The following is a 24,902-nucleotide window of genomic DNA, read 5'->3' on the forward strand; positions in this document are numbered from 1 at the left end:
CTCTGAGCATGAGCTGCCCTGCTCTGAAGTAATGTGAGGATGTGTGAGTGCAGGTGTTTCCACCTGACGAGTCCCAATGGGCTACAAGGAATGTGTTCATTTTAAGAGAGATGTTTATGCAGCAGCTTTAGACACCCATCAAGGAAGGAGAACAAACCAAATGCAGTTGGAGAATATATAWATTTTTTAAGGGAAATTGCTGGTCYGAAATGTGTACTCCTCAGCCYATCTATTCTYGGCTGCAGACAGAATAAGAATGCTTTGCCTTCCCAGGATTAGTGTGGGGGAAGGCTGGGCACCTGGTGGGCTCGGATCTCCTGAGAAGCTCTGGACCTCAGATCATGCACCCTTCCCCTGCCTTGAACGTGCTGTCACATCCAAGACCGTAGCACTCTCCAGATACCACCGACACAGTTACTGAAGTAACCTGCAGCGTGTCACCTGGGTCTTGTTAAATGCAGAAGAATATGCACTAGTTGGTCTAACGTGTCCCAGTTGCTCTGACAACAGCCCCAAAATAGAAGTGCACAGATGGACGCTGCACTCACTGTCTCCAAAAGGCTGTTTCCGTAGGGAATGCGGGTGGCGGAGCTGCGTCCCAGGGTGCCACAACCTTTCACTGCTTGTGCACCTTGAACTGTTGGTCACATTTCTGCAGTCTAGCAGATCTACACAATGTAGGGGCTGATTCTCACTGGAAAAGATGCTTCCCTGTTAGGTCAGCTCTTGATGCTATCACACACAATAATACCTGTTTACCCCTAGACAGAGGTTGCTGCTGGATCTTGAGCAGCCTACTGGAAACCTTCAGGGATGCTGGTGGGGACATTCCCTGTGGATGCTTCCCCTTGGTTTTACCTGTGGGAACCCACGCAGCAGGAGAGCCTCCCGCCTCCGCAGCAGCGAGAGCAGCACCCGCCGTGGCAAAGCAGCCCCGAGCCGGCCTCCTCTTCCCCGCTGCCGTCTCCAGCCTCCCCCTCGCCCGTCCCCACGGCGGCCCGCTCTCCCAACGCCACCACGGGAGGCTGCGGGGCCCGCGGCGCTGCCGCCTCCGCCGCGGCCGCGCGCGGCAGGAGCCCCCNNNGCCGCCGCCGAGAGGCTCCGTGACGGGGCGCAGGCGCCCGAGCCGAGGCGAGGCCATTCCGCGCGCGGGCGGCGGCGGCCGCCGACATGCGGGCTGCGCTGCTGCCGGGGGCCGCGCTCTGCGGCCTCCTCCTCCTGCTGCCGCTGGTAAGGGCCGCGCCGCGCCGGGCCTGTCCCCGACGGGGAGGCCGTGGCCCCGTCCCCGCGTCCTTCGCCCGCTCCCGTCCCCCGCGAGGCCTCCGTGTCCTTCGGGCCTCCCGACGTGGCCGCGGCCTTCCCGGAGCCCCTCGGCGGGGCCTGCGCGGGCCGGGCGCCGCAGTTGTGCCCCGCTGCCTCGGCCTCCGCGGCGCCGGTGCGGCCGCCTGCCCTGGGAGCGCTTACACCCTCCTCGGGGCTCTCTAAACGTGGCTTTACCCCGGGCTGTAAGGCCGGGATGCAGAGCGCGTWCCGGCGACAAGCCCCCGTTGACATCCTAACATTAAGTGCCTAGCGTGGGTTTGYCAGCGCCCCACGCGCGGCCTTGGTGGCAGCAGTTGTGGGCACCGCGTGCTGCTCGGCAGCCCCAGCCTGGTTCCTTGGTGGCCTGGGGGTGCTTGGGGGCACCGTGTCTCTCCTGTAGCACGGGTACCCCTGTCTTGCTTCCCCAGAGCTGCCCAGGTGCYGCAGAGAGCCGGTTCTCTGGGCAGCGAGGGGTCAGGTCGGGTCCTTCACCCTCAAGAACAGCATGAAGGGGCTGTGACGATSAGGAGCTGGTGCTCGCGGAGGTGCCGTGTGTGCACAGAAAGGCCACTCCAGCCGTTCACACTGCAGCCTGGGCCCTCCTACTTGGTAATGGCCCGGGAGCCTCCTAACCGGCTTCTTGACCGGCTTGGGAGCCGGGCAGAGAGTCATCGCGCTGCTTGCACAACCCTGGAGTCCTGCCTGCTCCCTTCGCGCCTGCACTTTTCCTACTGCTTTGTGCTTTGAGGTCTATGTTGTAATCTGTCCAACGTAAAATGTGGGGTGTTCCAGTGCTTTCCAACAGGTAACTGGCGATTCCAACAGTGAGCCCAAGCCCATGCAGCCGCCACAGCAGGGACATAGGGAAGATGAGAGACAGCAGTTGGCTTTTGCTCTTCCCAAGTGAGAATCAATTCAGGAGAGTTTAAAGGGAGTGAAGGAGATATGATGAGGGAACCACCCATCACAAAACAAGGAGTTTGTTTGAAGCTGAGTGACTACAGAGAGTTGCCTAAGCTTGAAAGTTAAGGTGATGCAGTGGGAGCCAGGGGCAGGCGAGAAGCCTTTCGTCCACGCAGGGAGGTTCTGCTGCCGGAGCAAGTTCACACCTTGCAAGTAGGTTAATCTGTTCAGGACAGTCTCTTAGACCTCTGCTTAAGCAGCCTGATTGAAAAGGTTTTGCTCAATGAGAATTTCGTGTTTTTCAATAACAATAAGGGTAAGATTTGTTACCTGCTTCTTAGTAGCAAAATTTACTGCAAGATTTTGTATCCAGACTAGCAGCCCTTTTCTGCTGTTAAACAAGGAAGCTGGTGCAGTAGCAAAAATAAATATACACAGAAAGCCTTCAGTTACATGCAGTAGGGCTGTTGAGATGTTCTAAACAAGATGTAGCATGTAATGTTTGTCTTTAATTTCCAAACACTGCRTTTTATTTTTCTTTTAATTTAATTTTATTTTATTTTAGCAATGAATGCATTGGGATAAGCATCACTCTAGAGTATTCCCTCCCCCATCTTGCCTTTCCTGATTCATCCTAGAGAAGGGAAGCTTGCCAAGCCAAATGTGCGGATCAAATAAGCAAGTAATCACTCCTTTTAGATAGTCTTATTTATGCTGGTGCAGCATTAACACTTGATTTTTCAAATACAGAAATTACTTTTTACTCTTCTTCACGTAGCAGAAGGGGCTGTTAACGGTTGGAAGTCTGTGAGTTTTAGGCCTATTGGAAGTCCTTATAGCACGTAATCTCCATTGGTTTATATTTTTCTAGGGGAATGGATTTTAAGAGGAAAACTTGTTGATTTCTGTAATAATCACAAATCACAGAGGAACTTATTCCAGCTAACAGTTCAAGARCTGTTCTATTTTGAACGGTTAATGTACTGAGGCCCTTTGACATCGTTCTCCCAGCAGATGCTTGTGCTCTATAACCAATATAATGGATTCATCRAGAAGGATTTTGGCTATTCCAACCAGGCAGACATAGACCCCTGAAACGATATGTCACATGTTTTTCTTTTTCTCCCTAGGTCTCACTTGCTGTAGAATACTGATATGCTGGCCTGGGGAGAAATGCCTCAGTGGAGCTGTTAATAATTAGCCTTTTGCGTCCGRCAGATATGTGGGCTTGCTCCCTGCAGCAGTGGCTGCTTCTTATCTTAACATCTTAGTGTTCCCAGGGCCGAATATCTCAGTGTTCTCTCAGGCAAATCTGGAATCTATAGCAGGTTTCATTTCTTTTCGTGTCCTGACACTTCCTGATATGAAGGTCAGAGTCAAAATGAGATCATCCACCGGTTTTTGAAAGTGACACTTCTCAAAGATAAGCGGAGCTTACTTGTTTTCACTGCTCTGTAGCAGTAACTATTTTTAATCCTCAGCCTGATTGTTTATCCACTTAGAACATTGACTTTTATTAGTATATTAATACTTTTGGGTTATGTATATATTCCTAAAACTATCAGTTTTAAAATGTGTGTATATTTTATAAGTGTCAGAAGCCATAGTACACGAGAGACTTTGAGAGTAATATTGAAGAGGGCAAGGATTTTCCTAAACATTTTTTTTCACTTTAAGTATACTAATTAATCTCTTGATTTTTGTATGTCTGATTTAAAAATAACTAAGAATTGCCACATTATTAGTAGGAGGCACTCTGAAGCCTGCAAGCTGGCAAATGAAAGGCTGTAATTCACTTTTTTTTAATGTGGTGTTTTAATTGCTTTCTATTTAATATCTTACACTCTTTTAGAAAGTATAGAGTCTTTATTCTGAAATCACTTGCTTGCATTTCTTGCTGGTATTCTTCTCAGTGATATATATACCCATGTAATGGATGCATTCTTTTTGAAATGAGGATAGTAGCATAATACAGTGACATTGTTCTTATCTATTTTCCACCTTCCCCTCCATTTACCTATCTTTCATGGAATCAACCATTATACAAAGTAAATTAATTGAATACATTTCTTTTGTCAAGTCTTCCTAGCAGCTTTTTAGAAGGATGTCTGTAATTTGAGTCTTGTTTAATTCAGAAAATTCTGGTCTGTTGTAGATAAGGGCAGAAGAGGGAATCCTGCATGCTGCTGGAAATGGTRTACCTCCAAAAGTAAAGGATTACTGTGTAATATACAACTCCAATTGGACAACTCTTCCAGGAAGTCTTGACAATGCTGTAAGTAGTTTCTAATCATGCTTCCTAAGAAAAGTAAAATCCAATATGAATTTGGATCAGCTATAACACTTAACTTTGGGGCTTTCCTTCCCCCCACCCTAAACGATCTCCATAGTAAACATCTCTCCACTTTAAAAAAAATAAGAAACAACTTATGAAATTTGATAAAATTGCATTCTCTCTCTGTTTAGAAGCTAGTTTTAAATGCACTTCTGATACTGTGGGTTTTTTTGTTTGTTTTTCCTATATCTCAAATGTCATCAGTATGTGCAAGTTAGTTTAGATCTGGGAATACAGTTTTTGTATATTTGTTTATAAAAATACCACGAACTTGAGAAACAAATGGCTCATACTGGTGTAGTGTACTTTTGGTTCATTGGTTTCATTCCCTGTTTAACTGTCTTGCAAACCTGTTGTGGAATAGCAGATCATCTGGAGTGTGTTATTCTGCCATATTCATTYGGTGTTTTTCTGCCTCACATCCTACTTTGACTCAAAAAAGCAAATAAGCAATTTTTTTCCCCTTTAACACTTTTAATATTAACAGGAAATAATTTGTGCTTGGAAGAGATCAAGGTTACAATATTTCCACTCCCTTCTTTTCTGTCATTTGTAAACAGGTTAAATTGATACRAAATAGAGCCACAGTTGTCCCCTGCTCAAGCATCCTGCCTTGCTGCACTGGCCACTGAGATGTCTTGACTAATTAGAGAGAACTGTCTGTGACTTTAAAATCACTATCAGTCTTAATTTGAACTTTAAAGTAAGGACAGAAATCCTGTTTAAGCAAATACTGTTTTGTCAAATTGGCACGTTGTTTTAGAACAAGCATTACGATTCAGAACTCTGGTTGTATTGCGTCTGGGTCTGTGGTTTTTTTTGCATCTGAGGTCTAGAAATGTTACAGAGTATACACTTGGACTCTTCAGAACAACCAGCAGTGATCTTCCTGTGTACTGATTTCTTGTGTATAAATTAGTCTGCTGTGAAGTTGAATTTAGCAAGAACCAGATATTTAAGCTGAATACTATTCTGTAAATTCCTCAGTACTGCAGTCTGTTGCAGCTGATAATCTGACTACATGGTCCTGACTTCTTTCGACTTTATTGCAAAGCGGAGATTAAGAAGCATATTAGTCTAGTGTTCTAGCTTATTTTGCACTACTGTTTTTCCTCCTTTTATCATGCTTCCTTCTCTCTACAGACTTTCAGGATCCTGGAAAACCTGACTTCTACGGTACTCTGCAATTCTTCTGAGGTTGCTCCTGGCTTGTTGAAGGACAAAGCAGTTGTAGTGATGCGAGGAAACTGCACTTTTCTGGAGAAGGCAATAATTGCTGAAAGTCTGGGTGCTAAAATGCTGCTGATTGCCAGTAAACCCGGGCTAGTAAGTTGCAACGTGTAATTTTTGTATCTTCACTATTTGGCCCAATGCAGTGTTGTGCAGGGATGGTGTGACTGCTCCTTCTGTGACCAGAGGGTCATTTCGAGTTAACCCTCTGCAGCCCTGTTCTATCATCTGAAAAAATCTATAGCTGAATTCTGTTTTTAACTTGTTGCTTCTCTCTTTATTCATTTTTCTGGATGCAAATACTTGTCTTCATTATTTCCTAATTCTGGTGTATTCTGAAAGCCCTTTAATCTTAGGCGATAATTTGTTTTAGACACAATATGCAGCAAAAATAAAGCAGGGAATTATTATCCAGAGCTGGAAGTAAAAAAGGCTTTTTGAATTATATTGCCTGATATTTCTACTGCTTTTTTTGCCCTCTATTACAAATGAAAAATATATGTAGAAATATTTTCCATTTCAGAATAGCTTTGGGTGATTAAAATGAGTTGGAACGTTTTACAAGCTTTGAGAATATAAATTAAGTTTTGATATGTCTCATATAATGCTGCGATAGTATTAGACCCTTATGAATTCAGAGGTGTGTGGTAGCATTACTTGTTTTGTCTGACGTACTTCTGTCTTCATTAGCATTTTGCAGAAAGTGATGGATTTTTTTTTCTTCTATAAATACATGGAAATTTAAAGAGTAATCGGTTTATAGCCACCTGATCGGACAGTTAGCTGGGCATGTTTATCACTGATGCTTTCTCTTCTAGTCTCCTCTTACAGATAACAAGACTGAGTTTAAAGATGTGACTCTTCCAATTGCTCTTATAAGATATAGTGATATAATGGATATGCAGCTGGTAAGTAATATAATTTCAGCATGTTATGGATCATGTAAACTTAAGATGATGTTATTCATTTGTTCAAAAACTTGAGTCAAATGACAGATGTTTTTGTCATGACCTGAATATACATAGATGCTATTTTCAGCTTCACAGAAGGGGAGGATATTAAATCATGGAAACTCTTGTCTTTCATCTTCAAGTTAATTTGACAGAGTGCTTAATTAGAAGACTAAGAATGTGAAAAATAATTCCCAATTGTAGGTTGGTTTGTCTTACAAGCCTTACAGCTGAACAGCCGTCCGGTAGATTTAAATGGAWTTGCAGATGTCTGACCTGCATAGAAAGCTATAGCCCAAGAGGTCTATTCTGTTAGCATAGAAGCTAAGATAGTTAAAATTTTATGTGATGCCATGATATCTTGTAGCCACGTAGCACCTTACCACCTTGCATGTTGAGGAAAGGGTGGAGGTCTTTTTTTTTTTTTTCCTTTTTCCCCCTCTTTTTTTTCCTTTTTTTTTTTTTTTTTTTTTCTTCTCTCTCTTTATGTGTTGATCATCTCTTTTTCCATAGCATGACATCTGTTACAGCGAATTTGGGTAGTATAGCTGGAGCTGTTGAACTCATTGGTGAGATACCAAGCATGTATCTTTAAAATGTGGCAGTTGTGGTATTTCCTATGTTTTCAGGCAAATAAAGGAAATTTGTTTTTTGTTTTGTCTTGACTTGACATCTAATAATAGCTTACAGAATACTGAGGAGGGTTTGAACAAGAAAAGATACTGTTTAGCTTTGCTTTAATTTAGTGTTAAGTAAGTGCTAACTTTTGCAGTTGCACTGTTTCCATATGCATAGCAGCGGCCAGCACTAATTGCATAATTTTAGCTCCTTGAATTGCAAGCTTTTCACCATTTCTGCTCTTAATCTTTAGAGCTGCCATGGGAAATTGTCTTAGGTAAGTATGTAAACTAAAACTATGCCTGGATATAAATATATATATATATAGGATTTGGTTGGTTTTATGTTTATTCACTCAGTAAAGATTGGTTCATGTAAAGCACTGCTGTGACTGAAATTTGTGATGCCTTTTCTCACTCTGCCATAATCATTGAGGAATACTGCATTTTGGTTTTAGATTGTCCTCTGTTGTCTTCAAATTTGTTCCTTCAAGAAAGATGGATGTCATTTTTGAGTGTTTTTGAGATATGCAATATCAACAGGAAGAAGAAAATTAGGGCACGGTTAGACCCATGGTTTGTTCTGAATTCTCTCTGCACCATTTATTGCCTAGTGGTGTTTGGGATGGGGTTGTGTAGAATCATGTCTGTATAGCTGTAACAATCCAGTGAACTAACTTTTCTAGTAGATCTGTGTGCCCAGTGGTTCAACAGCTGTATGAGACATCAGGAAATTCAGTTTTGTCTTAAAATGAAAGCTGCTTTCATAAAAGGTGTGGGAAACAAAGCCTTGGCTGCAAGTGATTCCTTCCTAGTTCTGATGTAGTTTTTGCCAGAGCCTYCTGCCATGTCACTGGCAGAATGTTTTGAATGACTGGCAGCCATTGAACCCTTCCTACTRCGCTGGTGCATTTTTAAACTGTGTTTAAAAAAACACAGCTAATACTATTTTAACTCTGTTTTAACTTTTTCAAGGCCTCCAGCTTTCTCTCTTTTAATTAAGAGAGATGGCACCAGTCTAAAGGGAACCAGTTGATATAAGCATTCTCTGTGCTTGTTCCTGTTAGGCTTCGTTTCCATTGGTTTTTACCACTTGCAGATGTGTGATGAGTTGTGGTATCAATAGTAGAAGGTTGCCAGCTTTCTAGTAAGCAGCCAGCTCTCCTGCAGGAGTGAGAGCCGATGCGATGCCTTTCACTCTGGTGATGCCTTCCTGTGATGGGAACGGAGACTTGGCAAGACCTTGACAAGCAGCAGCACAGTAAGGAAGCAATCAATATGGGTTCTAACATGAATTCTCCTTTATAAGAATTTTAGAACTCATAAGAAAAACTTAGGAATTGAAAAATGAGGGAATAAAAAGGGCAATTGAATAGTAAAAATACATAAGCCATTAGGTTGGTAGGGCTTTGTGTTGCTGTTCTTGCATAGGATACTGTACATAGGATACTGTAATTGAATAGGATTTTTTTTTTGCCTTTATCTGGAATTGTTTCACACCAGACAACTATAATGTTTCACTAGTTCTTGATTTGCTTTCATCTGTTTTAAAAAATCCGTTTATCTGAATTTTCAGATAAACTTAAAGGAATGATTCTGACTTCTTTAGGTATTACTAAGGTTAATATCTGCAACCATCTAGTTCAGATGCTGAAATGAATCAGCTTTCTTCACAGATGGCTGGTGTATTCCTCTTACTGCTCGACTTCCCATTCAGTCTCTCCACTGCCAGTTTGATCTTCCTGTAGCCGAACTTGCCTGACATGTTCAGCTCTTTTGCTTTTATCCCACATGTAGGCTGTTAACAAATGTGTTTTTCTGCCGCATCTCCAAGTCTGCTTTCACTGCAGGATTGCTAAAGATATCCTGACTGACTTCAGCTACAACAGCATCATCCTTTCCCTGTTTCTTGAATCCTACCTTTCAGTCAAGTTAAAGCATCTTGGTTTTGCTTTCAAAATTTATGTACAATTTGGTGTCATCTGTATCTCTTCATTCCCTTCAATCTCTTATAGTGTCCTTCAGATGTATCTTTCTTACTATGATCTTTCTTTTGTTGTGTGAGCTTCCAGACAACTTATTCTTTTTCCCCTTTTTTTGAATCCATCAAAATCGTGTTGCTGAAAAACTGTTGATTAATAACTTCTACCACCTCAGTTTTCCCGATGTCCTGAGAGTTCACCTGTCTGGAGCATCTTGCCTGCCTCTGAACCAGGAGTTCCTTGGTTTCAGGAGCTAGAGACAGACATTCACTCTTGTATCTCAGTGGGCCTTGGAGTCTGTGTATCTCAAGTTAACCTGCCTCCAGTTCAGCGCTACTGCAGTGCAGAAATCTTACACTGCTTTTGGTATATCTGGAGGATGAAAAGTGTTTGGGCTACAGTCACAAGTTCTCAGAAGCACTGAAGGCTTTCAGAAAAGGATCATTTTGCCTCGGGGTATCTGTATGTTCCCTAAGCAAGCAGTAAGGCTGCGTTCAAACCTCGGCCTCCAGGAGGTGGCATGGAAAGCATATCGTGAGTAGCAAGCAGAAAATTCGTTATGCACATTGTGTAAGTTAAGAGCAGGAAATTATGGTGTTCTTTGTATTGAAAATAAACAAAATAATTCCTTCTTGCCCTTATGAACTAACTTGTTTGCTGTTTTTCAGACTCTTGGAAATGAGGTTAATGTGACTCTGTATTCACCACCTTTGCCGGAGTTTGATTGCAGTATGGTTGTCATCTTTGTAATTGCTGTGTTTACTGTGGCACTGGGAGGCTACTGGAGTGGAGTGTCAGAACTGTAAGTTTGTTCAAGATGTGAAATTTTGTGAAAACTGCAGCTACAATCAGTGAGGAATAATTTCCTTTATGATACTAGTTATTTGCACCTAGATCCTCTAATTCTTTATCTGCTTTACCATGATTTTCTTGGACAACTTTGATCAAATAATTTTGTGGATCTAGGCATAAACCAGTAAATTAAATACCAGTTGGGTATTTAATTTTAATTTCATATTTTAACATATTTTTTTATTTTTGTCAAATACCTTAAAATTGCTATCATAATACACCAATATTTGTGACAGAACATAGGTATTTTAGTGATAGCATCTTTAAAATCAAGTGAGATGCAATATGAAGCCTTAAATCAATACCAACAGCTGCCTTCCAGCTGCCCTGACCACCTTGACTGTATCAGAACCAGCACAGGTTTGGAAAAGGTACATATGCATGCATGTACACGTACATTGTATGTACTGCCTGCACTGGCAAGGATCTGTACAGCTGCTTGGCCCCAGCTGGCTATTCAGGATGTCTCTGCGTTGCTTCTTGGATGTCTGCACTCCCCGAAAGGGCCAGTGTCCTGCACGGGACGTCCTGCTCTCCACGCTGGTCTGCTGCCCTGATTCCCCAGAACRACAGGAGTGGATCCTGAGTGATAAGAGGCTTCCTGTTTCCCATTAGTTGTTATGCAAATCATCACGATTTTTTGAAAGAGATGAAAGGAATAGAAAGGTGGGGGCAGTSGGGGAGTTGAAAGTCTGGATCTGATTATGCTGCTTCTTTCCCCTACAGTGCTGTAGGGTGTGGCTGCACTGAATGCTAATATAACAAAATGTAATGCTGTCTCCCATACTGAAAAAAATTAGATATAATTACCTTAAACTTGTTAGAAGTGCACTTTCATAAATCTAGGGTGATTTTCTTTTTTTAAAGCCGCTTATATTCAAAGCCTGTCCTCTAAGGAGGTGATTCATCTAACAAAGTGTCTTTCTCCTGTGGGCTTTCTTTTGAAGGTTGTTGTTTCGGTGCTGAATTCAGCATTTTGTAGGTAGGTCCTGGGTTTCATTGGGAACATGCTATCTGATGGGCAAGTTTCACTAGTGTCTGCACCAAGGAGTAGCAGATCTGTCTGCTCAAAGAAGAGAGTAGAACACAACAATTTCAGTTTCCTCATTTTCTCTGGTGAGGCATAAATATGGAGTATGGATGCCCAGAAACCAAAAGAATTCTTACTTTCAGTAAGAATCTCTGTGTTCCTCTTTTCCCTTCCTTTACTCTTTAATTACGAAGCAGAAGTGTAAAAGAACTGGTGGTTAGCAGGCTTCCTTTTGCTAACACTGACATTTTTTTGAAGACACAGTGAAATGTTTTTAGTTGAGATTTCAAARCTGTGTGCAATATACATTATGATTTTGACTTATCATAGATGTGCGGTAAGTCAAAAGTGGCTGCCTGCATTTAGCCCAAGAAGTCCTCAAGTTGGAGGTGGTGCACAGAGGTAGCTGAGGGYACACATGGTGAAAAGGAGCCTACAGGGTTTTGATGTTTTTCCTCACGCTGATTGGGATTTTGACCAGGATTTGCTTCTTAGCAAGCTGATAAGTCCATTGTCGTTGGAAGGAAAGGCTCTCAAGAATCATTTCCTTGTGATGTAAGCTCAGTTAGGAGGGCACATCTCTATTAAAATGCAGAGAAAATCAAAAATCAGCATATCATTTTTCTGAATTTTTTGAGGTCTAGTGATAATATGAAAGTTTAAAGTAAAATATTGCAACATGCTTTATAACAAACAGTTCTGMCCATGGTAAAAGTTCAAGATCTGTTCTCTGAGATGAAAATATATGTGGCTTTCTTAAAACAGTGAGAACTTGAAAGCTATGGCAAATCCTGGAGAGAGAGAAACAAGACAAAAGAAGGAGGAAAATGTTACTTTCACCCCTCTAACAGTCATCTTTTTCGTTGTCATCTGTTGTGTCATGCTAGTTTTGCTTTATTTCTTCTACAAATGGCTCGGTAAGAAACAATGGATAATTTAATTTTATTTATATTTTTTTCTGAAAGTCTCAAAGCATTTTCTAAGTCTGAAAAGTCAAATTTCTGAACTAAAATTAATGCATTTTTTTTCCTTAATTGCTCTTTTCACGTTTGGGGAGGGAGTTGAAGGCTGAAGAGAGCTGTAGAGATCKAGTTGCTGTGTAAAAAGGAAGGAGGCTTTGCTTATGGTGGCTGCCTGGGCAGTTCTTATTCTAATTGAAGTAATGTGGAGGAGAGGTGACCAGTGACCAGTAGTAAAGTTTATCATATATGTTGACGTTGCTGGGAGGGTCACAGTGCCTTAATTGTGCTTCAAGTGAAAGTGTTATTAGCTGTCGTTGAATTGACCTTGAGTCTGTGGCTCTAGWGCCCTGCTTAAGGTATTGGGATATATGGCAGTGCCATAATGGAATAAACCTCAACCCACTAGCAGTGACGTTAAGTTCTTCAGTGACACGGGAACAGTAAAACTTGATTTCCAAAGTGTTGGCAGATTTTTCCTGCCCTCAGATCATGCAACCAGCAGACRTGCATTGTTGTAAATTACGTTCTTTAACAGGAGAAGTGTAACTTCCATTTTGAAAGCTTGTTATGTACGCTCTTTCTTTTTTGTTAAAAATTATCCTTCTACTCTGCAAAAAAACTTTTCTGTGGTGACTACTGATTTTGTTTAACTTTGGTTACCTAAACTACTGGCAATGCTACCCCTGCTAAACTTTTCCAATTAAAAGCCTGAATTATTTAATTTGATTAAAATGTTTAGGCTGAAAATTCCCTGTTTCTGCTTGCTCTGAGATGAGTTTTAGGTGAGTTTTGGGAAGAAGTGAAGAAAGAGACCACTTAAAGGGAAAATGAAAAGGAAAGGGGAAAAAAAGGGAAAGGGAAAGGGATCCCTGTTTCTGCTTGCTCTGAGATGAGTTTTAGGTGAGTTTTGGGAAGAAGTGAAGAAAGAGACCACTTAAAGGGAAAATGAAAAGGAAGGGAATAATGTAATGACTGAAGTAGGGGGAGGAAGAAATGTAAACATTACAAAGACTGTGTGTAATAGCTTTTTGCTAAGGAGCCCAGTTCTGTGCACTTTGAAGCAGGTGTGTAATTTTTTTTTGAAGGGAGCTGTTATTATGGTAGGATATTCTGTTCCCAGGGGAAATTTCTGTAGCTGTTAAAGGATGCAGAGGATTGATGCATCTCTATGGGAGACTGAGATTGCAAGTTCCMATATCTTTAGTTGGAGGTAGTACCAGTTAGCCAATAAGCTAAAAATATTTCTCGTGTTGCCTCTTGAGCATACAAAAGGCGCTACAGGGAAAATTTGAAGCACGAATATTGTCAAAATTTTTTTTAAAAAACACTAGTCATAGAATAGCTCTTCTAGTTTGACTATCATTAAAGAAGATCTGTGAAAGTCTTTTTAAAGAAAGGAGAAGGAAAAAGTATGTTGTTTTCTTCCCATTCAGAAACTTCAAATGCAGATCTTTGCTTGATGAGTTCCATGGCAGCGTGCAACTGACCTTCCTGATTTCAGTGTTTTCTGTCATCTTTTGATGCCCATGTATCGAGCAGTACTCTAGCTGATAACAGTTTATATCAAATATACTTCCTTTTATTTGATTGCTGCTTGCTATGTTTTTTTTTTTTCCTTACTGTGTTTTGTCACTGATTTCCATCTTCTTTTCCTTTGATCTAGTGTATGTTATAATATCTGTCTTTTGCTTGGCGTCTGCAATGAGTCTCTACAACTGTCTGGCTGCATTAATTGGAGAAGTACCATTTGGGCTATGCAGGTATTGTACATCTCTTAAATCTCACTGGAAATAGATACTGGTTCACAGTTTTGCAGTCCATATTTATTCCTTTTTAATCTTGTATTAGGTGTTCTAAAGCCAGATTGATTTCCTTTCTCCCTACTCTTCCTGGAATCATGACCTGACAGTCCTTCACTAGCATAGTTCTCTTGATATAATTGTTACACAGCAGAAATGGATTAATTAAACTCATCTGCTTGCCTTCTTCCCTGGATGTATTTACTAAAATGAGGATTTGCCACAGAAGCCTAACTTGGCCTACCTGCTGTGAGCATTTTAAATATAGCCTAGAGAAGGCTTGGTACTGCACCTGAGTCTTGATCAAATGCAGGGACAAAGGAGGTGCTCCCGAGGTGAGAACACCTTGTCACCTTAAAGACTTGCGATAGCCTAAGTCTGTGTTTCGGCTCTTGCAGATTTCCTTCTTAACTTAATGTTTATCTTTCAGGGTTACATGTTGCAACAAAAATATCGAAGTGAGGCTCATTTTTCTTGCTGGATTCTGCATAGCAGCATCTGTTGTCTGGGCAGTGTTTCGAAATGAAGATAGGTAAGTAATGCATTCTGACTTGAAAGAGTAATATGAATAATTCATGCTAGCAAACTTCCAAGCTTGCAACTAATCCTGGAATATGGCAGCCTTCTAAACAGCACTGATAATTTAAAAGAGCATAAAAATATTTATGAAACTTAACAAGCACGGGAATAACAGAACAAAGTTATACAAATGAACTGTATGATTATTTGGAGTTATGAAAAAATATGAAAGTGAGGAGGAGCTCAGATGTTAACGATGACCACAGAGAGGGGGAAAACTACAGAAATAGAAATGCAAGTGTAGAACCATAAATAAACCATGTTATAATGCAACCCAAATTGAGCCAGACATTTCAAATGGGTCTTCTAGTCAACAGTGTGTTAAGCAAGTGAGCAATCATAAAGTGAGTAGCAGGGCCCTTTTATTGCCCCTACTCAACTATTTTCTTTGTAGCAGGTTGATAAGGAATACCTAGCAGTTTGTGATCACAGCGTATTAAATCRCAGTGAACTGACTACCCCATTGTCTTTTCAGTAGCAGTACTTTCAAAAAACTAGCTCTGTGTTTTCCTTTCCATTTTGTACTCTTGCTATTTCCAGTAACAGCTAAAATGGCTATTGTCTTTAGTTTTTTAGCAGTGAGTTTAAACAATGTGTGAAAACTTCTTTTCTTATTTTTAGGTGGGCTTGGATTTTGCAAGATATTTTGGGAGTTGCTTTCTGCCTAAACTTTATTAAAACACTGAAGATGCCCAACTTTAAGGTATTGTAAGTTATTAAGCGTTCAAATGACATATGAATGTCATATATGTGTGTGCTTAGTCCCAGGAAATTTGTTTTCAGCAGCCAAGAAATAATTAAAAACAGCAAAATTTCTTATGTCAATTATTAAACAAAAATCCATTTGTAAATGCTATGTCAGAATAAAGATATTATTTTTTAAAACTATGATACAGTAGTGAGCAGTCTTTGAAAACCTGTGGTAATACAATATTTCTTTTTTTCTTTTAACCAGTCCTGTGTGATACTTCTAGGCCTTCTCCTTTTATAYGATGTGTTTTTTGTCTTCATAACACCATTTATCACAAAGGTATGTCTGTGAGGTTCTCTTTAAAACAAAAACCAAAGTTCTTTGCTCATGGCAGTGCTATTTCTGCAGAGCAAATTAGCATTTTCAGTATTCTTCATGCATATGCACAGACTTCCTTCACCTGCTCCACCCAAGACACCGGTGACCTAAATTTTCCCTTGCGTATTCCATAGTGCATATGACATGTGCAGGTGCCATAAACTGTGTTATGTGACTGACTACAGCAATCGTATGACCAACAATAAACTGTCCCAGATTATGTGACAGGATCATGATGAAAAATGACCGGCGTCCGGGTCCTGGAAGTTTGTCAGAATGTGCTGTAGCGCTGGCGGCACTGCTGGCTGCTCTGTACTTTGAACTGTGTACATGTCTGTTGTCTTTTCTTCAGAAGCTGAAAGCTTGTGGCAGAAAAGGCAGAAATTTAGCTGAATTTTTGGCTGTACATGGGGTGTGGGTGGGTTTTTTGTGTGTGTGTGGTTATAGAGGGGGTTGACATTCATTTTACGTTAGGCTATGCTAAATAACCATACATACTATAATGTGTACCATTTTATATTGTATGAATTTAGTGTATTCGTTTTTATAGTCAGGCTTTTGTCCAAATCGGAATCCTCAGTTGAGGAATGAGCAGTTTTCATGTGTGATATGAACCCTTTGGTATGTTAAATCACTAATTTTTTAACAACCTTAATTTCAGAATGGGGCAAGTATAATGGTTGAAGTTGCAGCTGGTCCTTTTGGAAATAGTGAAAAGGTAGGAACAGACATTTTTATGTATAACACAAAAATACTGACATTTTGCAGCTAATTCAATTAGCAATTAGTGTGCTTTTTGGCATAACCTTCTCACAAAATATAGCCAGCTTTTGCTATTTTCTTTTAAGTATTAAATACCTGTTGACTTGGGTTTGATCCTAGAGTGATGGAAACTTGGTGGAAGTCCCTACTGAACGCTCAGCTCCCCATGAGAAAGTAAGGATTGTATTTCAGATACTGGATTTTTAAATCACTCCCTCTGAAAAGACTATTCTTTTGGGGAAAACCTGACTGTCCAAATTTTTCTTCAGGGCCTGGATATCACTGGTCAATACTCTATAGTTAGGATGATGATAATACAGTTTTGTTACTATATGGTTAAATGTCTTCTTAACTTCTTGTGGTGCTTGCATATTATTTGTAAATCTGAAATTCTGGTTTATCTATTGCTTTACATTTATCCACTCTCTATGTTGATTTCTGGTTTTTGCTTTAGGTTTTTACTATTTTGGAAGTCTGCATTAGTTTGATAAGTTAAAATTATATTAGAACTGTTTCTTCATTCAGGAGAGGAAAAAAAAAAGCCAACAGCAGGACACTTTAGATTAGATTTATGTGGACTTCTAAAATACTGTTTTACAGTTACCTGTGGTTATTAGAGTGCCCAGACTTGAATACTCTGCAGCAACGCTATGTGACGTGCCCTTCTCATTGTTGGGTTTTGGAGACATTATTGTCCCAGGTGAGYGCCTGTTTTCTGCAGTGGTAACTTGTGTTTCAGTATTTCATATTTCTTTTCAACTGACTTACTTTGGAGTTCATTCTACCAAGCAATTAGTGAATCAAATGCAGTAGTTATATCTGTTAATACAGAATACAGCAAATACTTAAATAGTCACACTTTTTTCTTTYCTCTAGCCCTCCATTATGTAAATACAAGTGCCATAGATAAGCTCAATTGCTAGTACTAATTAAATCTCCCAAAATACTATTTTTCTATGAGATTTCTAAGACTTTATAGTAATTTTGTATAATACAGCACATAGATAGAGGTAAGGTAATAGAAAATAAATTATTTTGRTTTTGAGGCTTACCCTAGGATTTCTTAAATTGGGTCTTGGCTTTCCATAAGATAATAATTTCCAGATAAGAAACTGGAAGGACACACAATAATGGGAGTTATTTGTGCTGCTTTGATTARGAGGTGGGGGAGACATTTGAGGAGGACAAAATTTTTTTTTCTCATTACTTTTCTTTTTCTCCCCTCTTCAAGGGCTTTTGGTTGCATATTGTCGAAGATTTGATGTTCAGACAGGTTCTTCTTCTGTATATTACATTTCCTGTACAATAGGTAATTATGAGGCACTCAAATGTTTATCCTGTTACTTTTTTATTTATTTATTTTAGTGGCAGGACTAGATAGTTTTCACCAGGTAAAGGATTGGTTTGTCAAGAATATCCTCAAATTATTTTATAATGTATCCATCTATGTTTAAAGTGAATATTCTTTAATGGGCTTTGAAAAAGATTGCCAATATATAGCATTTCTATCTTAAATTACATTGAAAGAAGTAAATATTACATAAAAACTTTTTATTGCTTACTAATCTAGTGATTTTATAAAAATTCACCTGTTCTTGCCACTGAGTATGTAAATATACATGTATATGTATTTTTTTTTGTAGCTTATGCTGTTGGTATGGTGCTGACTTTTGTTGTTTTGGCACTAATGAAGATGGGACAACCTGCTCTGCTCTACCTTGTACCATGTACACTCATTACTAGCTCTCTTGTTGCTTGGAGACGTAAAGAGATGAAGAAGTTTTGGAAGGGCAACAGTTATCAGGTAGGTTGGATGCCTTGTACATTTTTGGTTAATGCCTTTGTGTATGTTCTTCTCTAAGTACTTAGGAATATATCACTAGCAGTCCAATTTTTGCTAGTCTTGCTAGTGGTTATCTTCGAGTAAGAATAAGCAAAAGTAGGCTTTATTCTGAAAAATTCTTTGCCTATTAGCTAGTGTGACAGAACAAAGCTTAAGGGAATTAGAATAGTTGGTTCAGTATTATTTTAAGGAGAAAAAGAGGGGGGAAAAAAAACCTTGAAAAACAGCGACCAACCACGTTTTTTCATGTTTTTACAGTTGTCTTCTATGACCTTGATGTGGTGTAACTCAGCTCACTGAGTCTGCAGGTTCCAGTCTGCAGTAGCACTATATTAAGAGATACAGTTTTCAAAGTTAGTGGTTGAGTAGATTTTAGAAATTAGTTTCCATGCATCCCTGGTGTCTTATGTTGTGCTCCATTATGTGGAGGAATCGATGACAAAATAATTCAGGGGTTGCATAACTGTGTTGTGTGACAGCGCAGTGGGACACACGCTGTCTTTTAGGCACTTTATTTCCCCTTTGGTGACCTCCAGCACTGTGCAGGAGTGGTAGTCCTTCGCGTGGCACCATCACCTGCCTCTGCATGGTGACCTGTGTGCGCTTCCCCTGAGCTTCACCTCACTGGGTGGCTGCACACTCCAKTAGCCCGTGTGAGTTAAGACAGACCAGCTTTGAGATGGTCTTAGAGACCTCAAGTCCACTGCTGTTAGTCTTAAAATGCTACCTTTATGTTCTGTATCTAGACTCTGTTGAGAAGCTCTAAGAGAAGATGCAGAGTTTTGGGTGAGGGAGTGGTGGCGTTGGTAAGCTGGTGGAAGAAAACTATGGCTTCTGCCTCTCCAGCTTCTGGATTGCAAAGCTGAGGTGAAACCATGAGAGCTGGGTGGTGTTAGTAGCTGGAGATGTAAAACTGCAGTCTTTCAGATTCTACAGCATTGCCATCTAAACACTGCCTTTGGTGCCTGGGCAAATACTCCAATACTCCTGGCCAAGTTTGAAAATATTCAGGAAAAGATCTTTGTCTTTAATTAGTCTTTCTACCTCATTGTCTGAAAAAGAAAAAGCTGATAAAGTGAGGACGTTACTTAGGAGATAGCTGAAAATCAGCTGAAGAAGAGAGGTCTTCTCCTTTCACAGGTGCAGTGAACAGAAATGTTTTTCTGTAGGTTGAAACGAGTTTGGATTTCCCTGCATTTGTGTGTAAAGAGGAGACTTTGTCGTTCTAAAGTGCATAGCACTGCACATGCAAAGCCAAATAACTCAGGGTCTGTTGGGGCAAGAGTTAGTTTTACACTTTACTTTCCTCACTTGAGTTCTGAGCAAGACTGACCTAAATAAATCTGGCAAGCTGCTTCTTACCAGACCAAAGTTTCTAGTACTTCTCACAGTAAAACTCATACTTGGAAGCATTATGTTGCCATAGTAGTTATTTCATGTCCTTTTGACTGGTTTCTTGAAGGATTAAAACTGCTCTGAACTTTTTTTTTTTTTTTTTGAAGTTAGATGACTTCATATCTGGCACAATTTAAAATGTTGATTTCTTCTCCTTTCTCCCCTGTTAGATTTGTCTGTAATTGAACACCTCATAAACCTTTACTAAAATTACTATTTTTCTGGAATTGTGCATAGAAAATCTACCTTCAGTTGTTTTCCTCAGAGGTTGTTATTCAAGTTGCACTCATTTGCAAAATCCTGTTTTACCCTAGTATTGCTCTTTCACACAAATGCTTCCAACAAATTCTTTATTTGGCTACTGAAAATTGGGCCAATTCTCAGCTCTGGGAAAGGAAGGATGTAGAAAGGCAGTAACCATCTACCTTTAGGCTGCTGGAAAAACGTTGGCTTGGGCAGGACTAGAGGGGCGAGATCTGCCCAACGCAGAGATGGGCTTTGCGCTCCGCAGACAGAAACCTTGCAGGCTTGATGGGGTAAAGGCCGTAAGTGCAAGGGCACGAGAGCCTACTTGGACACACACTGTTTATATCTAAACAGTGGCATTCATGAAGTTATGTAATTCATCAGTTAGCTGTTGAGTTTTTTTTTTTCTTTATGATTTTGTTGCATATGATTTTAATAATGGAATGAATTCTGTTTAGGTATTGGACTCCTGCAGGACGCCTTTGCTACAAGGTGTGATTATGGCCTTCTTTTAATGCAATGTTATTAACCATGTTATGGTTTCTTTTTTGTTCTTTTTTTTTTTTTATCTTTGCTTCCTCTTTCTTTTTTGTGTTTATTTTTTCTTTTAAAAAATTATGAATAATTCATTAGAAGAGGGCAAATGACAATTCCTGAATTGTGTCCATAACTGAACTGTGTCCATAAAATATTTAATTTGAACTTAGAATTCAAGTAATATGGCATTTGAAATTAAATACCCTTCTCAGCATTGGTATGAAGTTACCTGAAAAAAAAACCTTTCTTATCCAACACTAATTTTATATGAATTTCTGCAGCAGCTTGACTGCCTCTATCAACTAATGAAGACTTTCTGATGCTTCCATTGCTTTGTTAGAGTAATAAAAGATGTTTTTCTTCTCTTGCTGTTCTTATACCTACTTACTCTCATTTTTCCAATCAAAATGGAAGTGTTTTTTAATAATTTCTGACAAAAACTGTCTCAATTTTTCAAGTGAAGACAAGCTGCAGAAGTGAATCTGCTGTTACACGTTTTCCTTTTTTTCCTTCTCTGCAGCAGAGCCATGATTCTTAAGCCTGAAGGGCAGTGTATACCTCACTGCTCCGTAATTTCCCAATCCCTCTGAGTGCGTTCAGACACTAGAAATGGGTTAGTTACCTGTAGTTAGCTATGTGCAAATAGCAAAAAAATTGCACATAGCAAATAGCCATGTGCAGATAGCTAAATCACTTGCAGGTGAACAATTCCTCCTTCACCTACTTGTTTGCCACTACGTTTTGAAAACCTGCTTAGTGCCAAGCAGTGGTTCTGTGAGCCCTGCCCCTGTGCCGAGCGTTGCTGTTTGTCTGCGGTCACGGTGCCTGCCGTGTCCCTATGGTCGTGTTGCCCAGGAAGGTGCTGCCTCCTTTAATGTCCGTGGCGCTTCCTGAGGGTAGGAGCAGCGTCTGGAGCAGCTGCTGTGGTCTTGCTGCTCCTTTTCTGGTCTGTGGTAAGAGGCTGGTTCCTCTCCTAGGCTGCAGCCCGTGCCTGTTAACACTGGTAGTGTTTATTTTAACTGTATGTTGTCTTAAGCACAGCATGGGAGAAGCAGGGCAAGCTTTCCAAATAAGCGTCTTACAGAATATAAGCATCTAAATATAATCTTGTGTTGAGTTGGAATCAGCAGTCTAGAATTATTGATACATGTATTTATAAAGCATAATTTGTCTGTGCTACACACTGAATGTATTTTCAGAGTGAACTCTTAGACACTGAGTCTTCAATTTTGAATTAAAAATGTGTATTTTTTCATTAGCTTCTTTTGCCTTCAGCTTCAAAAACCTTCTTTGTACTTCAACAATTTAAATCTCATTAAAAAGCCTCAGTAGAAAAGAAAATACATACAAACCCAAGAGATGTTTAGGAAGCAGGAAAAGTTGAGTGCAAATTAAAATCAGATGGTGAGCCTATATTTTTGTAACCTTAAACTTTTCTGTCCTGCTGTCTGCACTCGATTCTTACATAGGGTTTCTAACACAATTTTTCAATTACTACTTTGTTCACGTGGGAAATCCCTGACTTTCTACGACAGCTCTTAGGCTCCAAGAGTCTTAGCTGAGAGCATTTTGCTTTCAGCATCATAATGCAATCGTAACTTCTAGGTGTGCTGTTTATGACTTTTTATGGRTTAGTCCTGATTTGTATTGAATCACTCCCCAGGAAAATATTTTAATAATTCATTGCAACATGAGTCTGGCTTGGGAAAGTTGCATCTACTTCCCATGACCGCTGGCCAGCATTGCAGCTGCGAAGYACAGGAAGGGAGGAAGTGGCTTTAGTGCCTGTGCTGCTGGGTGGTATTTATGTATTTTTTTTTTTTTTTAAACAACAACAATGACAAAAAAGTAACCATTTTTTAGTTGGTATCAGGATAATCTTTTAGTTTTTTTCAGAAAAATTTAGTAGAGTAATGCAACTTCAAAGCTTTTCAGGTGTCAGTACGGTCTCGCAACGTTTTCAGAATTTGTCCAACTTGAAGTGCTTAGAAAACTTTCTTACTTCTCTCTGAAATTAAAAAAAAAAAAAAAAAAAAGGCTTGTTATTGGCATGTTACATAGAAGGTACCTGCCATTTAGTCATGTAAATCTAAATAATGTTTTTCAGATATTTACATATTAATTATAGCCATGAGTCTAAGAATTATGTGAATGTCACATCATCAGATTGACCCTCACRTTCATGTCTACATATAGATGTTACATATTCTTTTACTGGTAGCAGCTGTGATAGTGTATCTAGTTTGGTTTTTATTTGTTGTTGCTGTGTCTTTTTTAATACATAGTCCATCATGTTATGAAATAAGATAATTTTTTAACTAAAGGAACTTGATGTTTTATCTATCTACATCCTCTGCCCTTAAATTGTCAGTAAAGGTCATGAATCTCTGCCACCCTAAGAATGTTTGCCCAGAGGTGGGAACAAGGCTGGGGAAGGCTTGTTAATGGACTTACACTTCTGGTTCTGTGTATAGATCTATACTGGATTTAAACGTACACCTGGCCACACGGCGTTGCTGGAGGCTGGCTCTGTCTTGCCAAGGCTCCTACAGCAGTCGCTGGTTTGGCGAAAAGATAATCCTGCCATTATCACTAGGAAGGGTGCCCTTATTAAAACCAAGGCATGCGGTAACTCTTCTAGAAGCAGCCTTCTCATTACTAGGCAGGATACATCAATATGGGGAAAAACCTTTAGGGTTTTCTGCCTAGTGTAGAAGACAGARGTGCTTTTGCTTCTGAAAGTATTTTGCCTTTGTTCTAAGGTRTCTGAGCTTCAGATACCTGGGGCTTCATCTTGCCACACTGGGCATTTGAGCTTCTTGACAGGCTCTATTTGTGGCATTAATTTTACTGCTTTGGTATTTTCTGTCTGTGGCTGTCAGCAGTGCTAGCGGTGCCAGCCCTTGGCCTCTAGTTTAACTCTTGTTTAACTGCAGAGCCCTCGGGCCGGGGTCTCTGGCAATCCTGCCAACAAGTGTGCGGTGCTGCCGGAGCAGCTTGTTGCACCCTGGCTGTACAGCAACAGATAGGGAAAGCAGCCGCCTTCCACCGGGAAAAACACCGAAATGTCCTGGGTGATTTTTCACCAGTTATTTTAAGCTGAAACTATAACCAGTCTGTGTAATAATTTGATTTAGATTGTGTTCTGCAGCAGGTCTTTACAAATCCATTTCCTTTTGCTTCTTTTTTTTTTTAATATAAAAGGAAATTTTACAAAGAAAGTAGTTTTCTTTTTGCTAACTGTAATAGAGTTAGCTTTAACTGGCATGAAAAAGAAGGCAGTCTCTTTTGTTCAAACTGTGGCTATCTGTAAATGTTAAGCAGGATCCTGGGGCCTATTTCAAGTTCTGCTAATTGTGTCTTTGAAAAATTTCCTTAAACTCAATTTCCTTTTTTTTTTTTTTCTATGTTTAATTGTCGGAACACTTCTGTCTTATAGGTTTAATTTCTTGTAGAAGACTTGGATCCTTGGATGGAAAATGCTTTTGTAATGGAAAGCATTAATTAATTAAGAGTTGTGATTATTTAACTTGAAAGCTTTTCTCATTTGTAGAGCATTTCCTATCTATATGCTGCTAAAACTCTCACACTTGTTTAATTACATTTCTCTTAGCTAACAAATATTTGGACCAATGGGGGAAAAATAGTATTTCTATATCAAGAATAATCTTTGTTTTGCATTTAGATGATGGAACATCAGGATTATGCAGGAAATGAAGAAGGCACCGTGACGGCCAGCGAGCAGCCTGAAGGACAGTAACATGTAGGATCCTGATTTAAAATAGTGCTCAAATTTTCTACAAGTGAATTGCAGTAAATTTGGTTGATTTTTACCACAGATTCTGTATAAAAGTTTGGGGTTCCTTTTTGTTTTGTTTTTCTGCACCTATCTTTTTATGGAAAGATATTGTTAATGACATAATTATAGATTTGCATTTTTACTAGCTAAACTATAGCTAGTAAAACCGTGCCTTATTTCAATTTAAATAAAAGGATATTTTCTATGCAATTTTCCAAACGTGTTTCTATACAGTATATTTTTATACAAGTATCTTGCCCATATCACCTTAAAGTGTAATATGTTTCCTTAAATTTGGAGCAAGATTAGTCAAGTTGCATATCTCTAAATTAGTAGTTCCCTTCACAGAATTTTAAAATCTTAGTGATTTTGAATGTAAAGACTGAAGGCAATGAGCCTATAGGAAGCAACAGATGAAACTCTCCTTCCATTATTACAGGTAATGGAGTAGACAGTGCCTGTGTTAATCTATGTACATTATAAGCCATAAAATAGGTAACAGGGTAACCTTAACTTGTGGTAGTGGTCTTTTCTATTGTATATACTACCAACCTTTTTTTTTTCCAACTGGCTTATTTACACAGTGGTCCTGGAATTTTAAAGGGAGCTCTGGGATAGTTAGGAGACAGGTTGGTGCTAAAGGCAAAAGGGCTTTTGTTTAATTATATGGAGTGGAGGGGAACCTAAAATTTTAACTCTGGCCCAGCTCT

General features: G+C 39.8%; 1 protein-coding gene across 4 annotated transcripts; it reads left to right on the forward strand.

Annotated features, from left to right (window-relative positions):
* The first annotated feature begins 1,165 nt into the window (after nt 1-1,165).
* SPPL2A (signal peptide peptidase like 2A) lies at nt 1,166-24,777 on the forward strand. Of its 4 annotated transcripts, XM_026045680.1 has the most exons (17): nt 1,166-1,230; nt 4,361-4,480; nt 5,684-5,866; nt 6,589-6,678; nt 9,988-10,121; nt 11,967-12,118; nt 13,827-13,923; nt 14,393-14,494; nt 15,163-15,244; nt 15,497-15,571; nt 16,272-16,328; nt 16,493-16,546; nt 16,973-17,072; nt 17,604-17,681; nt 18,016-18,176; nt 20,315-20,348; nt 24,079-24,777. In XM_026045680.1, exons 1-17 carry the CDS (start codon nt 1,171-1,173, stop codon nt 24,108-24,110), a joined length of 1,611 nt encoding a protein of 536 aa, XP_025901465.1. In that variant the 5' UTR covers nt 1,166-1,170; the 3' UTR covers nt 24,111-24,777. The 4 variants fall into 4 exon arrangements, with proteins under 4 accessions (XP_025901465.1, XP_025901464.1, XP_025901467.1 ...); XM_026045679.1 differs by lacking the exon at nt 20,315-20,348; XM_026045682.1 differs by lacking the exon at nt 16,493-16,546.
* Nucleotides 24,778-24,902: the final 125 nt, after the last annotated feature.

The sequence above is a fragment of the Nothoprocta perdicaria genome, unplaced genomic scaffold, assembly GCF_003342845.1.
Source record: "Nothoprocta perdicaria isolate Ctin4 unplaced genomic scaffold, notPer1 scaffold_41, whole genome shotgun sequence".
In the NCBI taxonomy this organism is placed as follows: Eukaryota; Metazoa; Chordata; class Aves; order Tinamiformes; family Tinamidae; genus Nothoprocta; species Nothoprocta perdicaria.